The 1,782-nt window shown below is 28.2% G+C and overlaps 1 protein-coding gene across 4 annotated transcripts in view; it reads right to left on the bottom strand.

Annotated features, from left to right (window-relative positions):
* The window catches only part of LOC106458825 (neutral alpha-glucosidase AB-like), a 52,265-nt gene that overhangs the window by 9,071 nt on the left and 41,412 nt on the right, over window positions 1-1,782 (bottom strand). For all 4 annotated transcript variants that reach the window (XM_013918374.2, XM_013918373.2, XM_013918375.2 and 1 more), the window contains exon 17: window positions 438-512. In XM_013918374.2, coding sequence (XP_013773828.1) covers window positions 438-512 — 75 coding nt within the window. The remainder of the gene's footprint in view (window positions 1-437; window positions 513-1,782) is intronic.

Genomic DNA, 1,782 nt, shown 5'->3' with positions numbered 1-1,782 from the left:
TTGTGGTTTCTTGTTGTAATTTATATCCTAGTGAAAATAACAGCTAAAACATTTTTTCTTAAAAAACGTTTGATAATTATCTGGAGGTTATAAAGGTTTTGCATGTGAAATCTACAGTTCATGTTAGCTTGTTAATGCTAATTACAAGTTTTATTAATCAGTTCATGTAGAAATTGACTAATGGTAACACTTACTCTATTCGGTTTTTATCTTTACTTTAACAACATAAAAGTCCTACATAAACTAACATTACCTGTTTGGTTCACGAGAAAAACCGAAGGGTTAAGAGTGATTAAAAGCTAAATTGATTCATTCAATTTTAGAGCTAATTAAACAATGTGAAACCAGAACTGGCTCTTCCATTTTTAGATGAAGATTAGTAAAATCTATACACAATAAAAAAAGAATAACAAAAATTGACAACAAAATAAACTTACTTTACTCATAGTTACAGGAATTGTAGAAGATTCTAGCCCATTGAATTTCTGGTAATTATCTACATCATACCACACCTGAAATGTAGTGACATTAATATATATATTTAACCTTCGTTATCCAAGTTGTTACATAGCACGAAAAAGTACACAACTGCAATGACTTTGGTTACAACCTACTTACAGTTACTATAAGTATTAAACAATATATGCATGTAGAACTATCTCACCACATATAAACAGAAATATAGTCAATACTGGTAAATTGTATAATTTTTTTTACATAAGTGATACAACAACTGCATAATCAATATTACTTTTTTTATTACCCACTTAACAAAACCAATGCTTAATGATGATATTTTACACAATAAACACAAAAGGAACAGCTGGTGATATACTTTCCAGGAAAAATACTTATTACTGAAATGGCCTCTTGTATCAGATCCATTGTAACCTTGAGCACAAGCAAGACAAGTGACCATACAAAGCCTCGCACTGATGAGTTAAAAATAGCAAGTAAAATTAAAATGCAGTCATTCTTTTGATTTCTGACAAAAGTGCAATAAAATGTTATGTTTAACTTCTAAAAATAGCAATTAAACACCTAATCTGAGCTTCAATTAAAAAACAACAATCTATTAGTGGACTGTGTGATCTAATTACTCTGCTTCTTGGGAGTCTCATGTTTACTGAAGCCAGCACTCAACAGATCTAAATAAATATTGCTAAGATTATAAAGCCTTGTTGAATAATTTTATTTCATTTGGTTTTCTATTTTACATCCTTTGGTTTAATACATACATTGATTTGTGTATTATGCTGTTTTAAAGCCATATCCCCATTACAATACACACATCTAACAATTTTGTTATAACCAAATCAAGTTAAATATTTTCTAAAGTCTATGTTAAAGGTGTCAGAAAAGTTCTTGTAACATATGTACAGAATATTTAGCTAAATTAATTTCTTTGCATAAGAATGTCATTAAACTTGCATCATTTGGATGAACATTTGATAAAGATACTTTATCTTCTTTCAAATAAAATAAAAAAATTATAGGTTTGCGTTACCTAATTTTCAAACTGAATTATAATGAACATATAAATTAAATTCTAAAATTTTTTTATGTCTTTAAATTGACTTCAATAAAAACTAAAAGCATAAAAAGGGAATAAAAAACGTCTGTGAAATAACTTGCCCAAGAATTCTAATTTTTTCTATGTGTAGTTTAAACTTGTGAAGAATTGATCTTCAAGTAACAATATCTAACTCCATCCTAAGATTTTAGTATTCAGTTTGTACTGACTACCCAAACAAACCTATTAACCCTTTCCAGATGGGTCAT

This window comes from Limulus polyphemus, unplaced genomic scaffold (genome assembly GCF_000517525.1).
Source record: "Limulus polyphemus unplaced genomic scaffold, Limulus_polyphemus-2.1.2 Scaffold520, whole genome shotgun sequence".
Taxonomy (NCBI): Eukaryota; Metazoa; Arthropoda; class Merostomata; order Xiphosura; family Limulidae; genus Limulus; species Limulus polyphemus.
The sequence above is the reverse complement of the archived record's forward strand: the minus strand, read 5'-3'. Positions and strand labels throughout refer to the sequence as shown.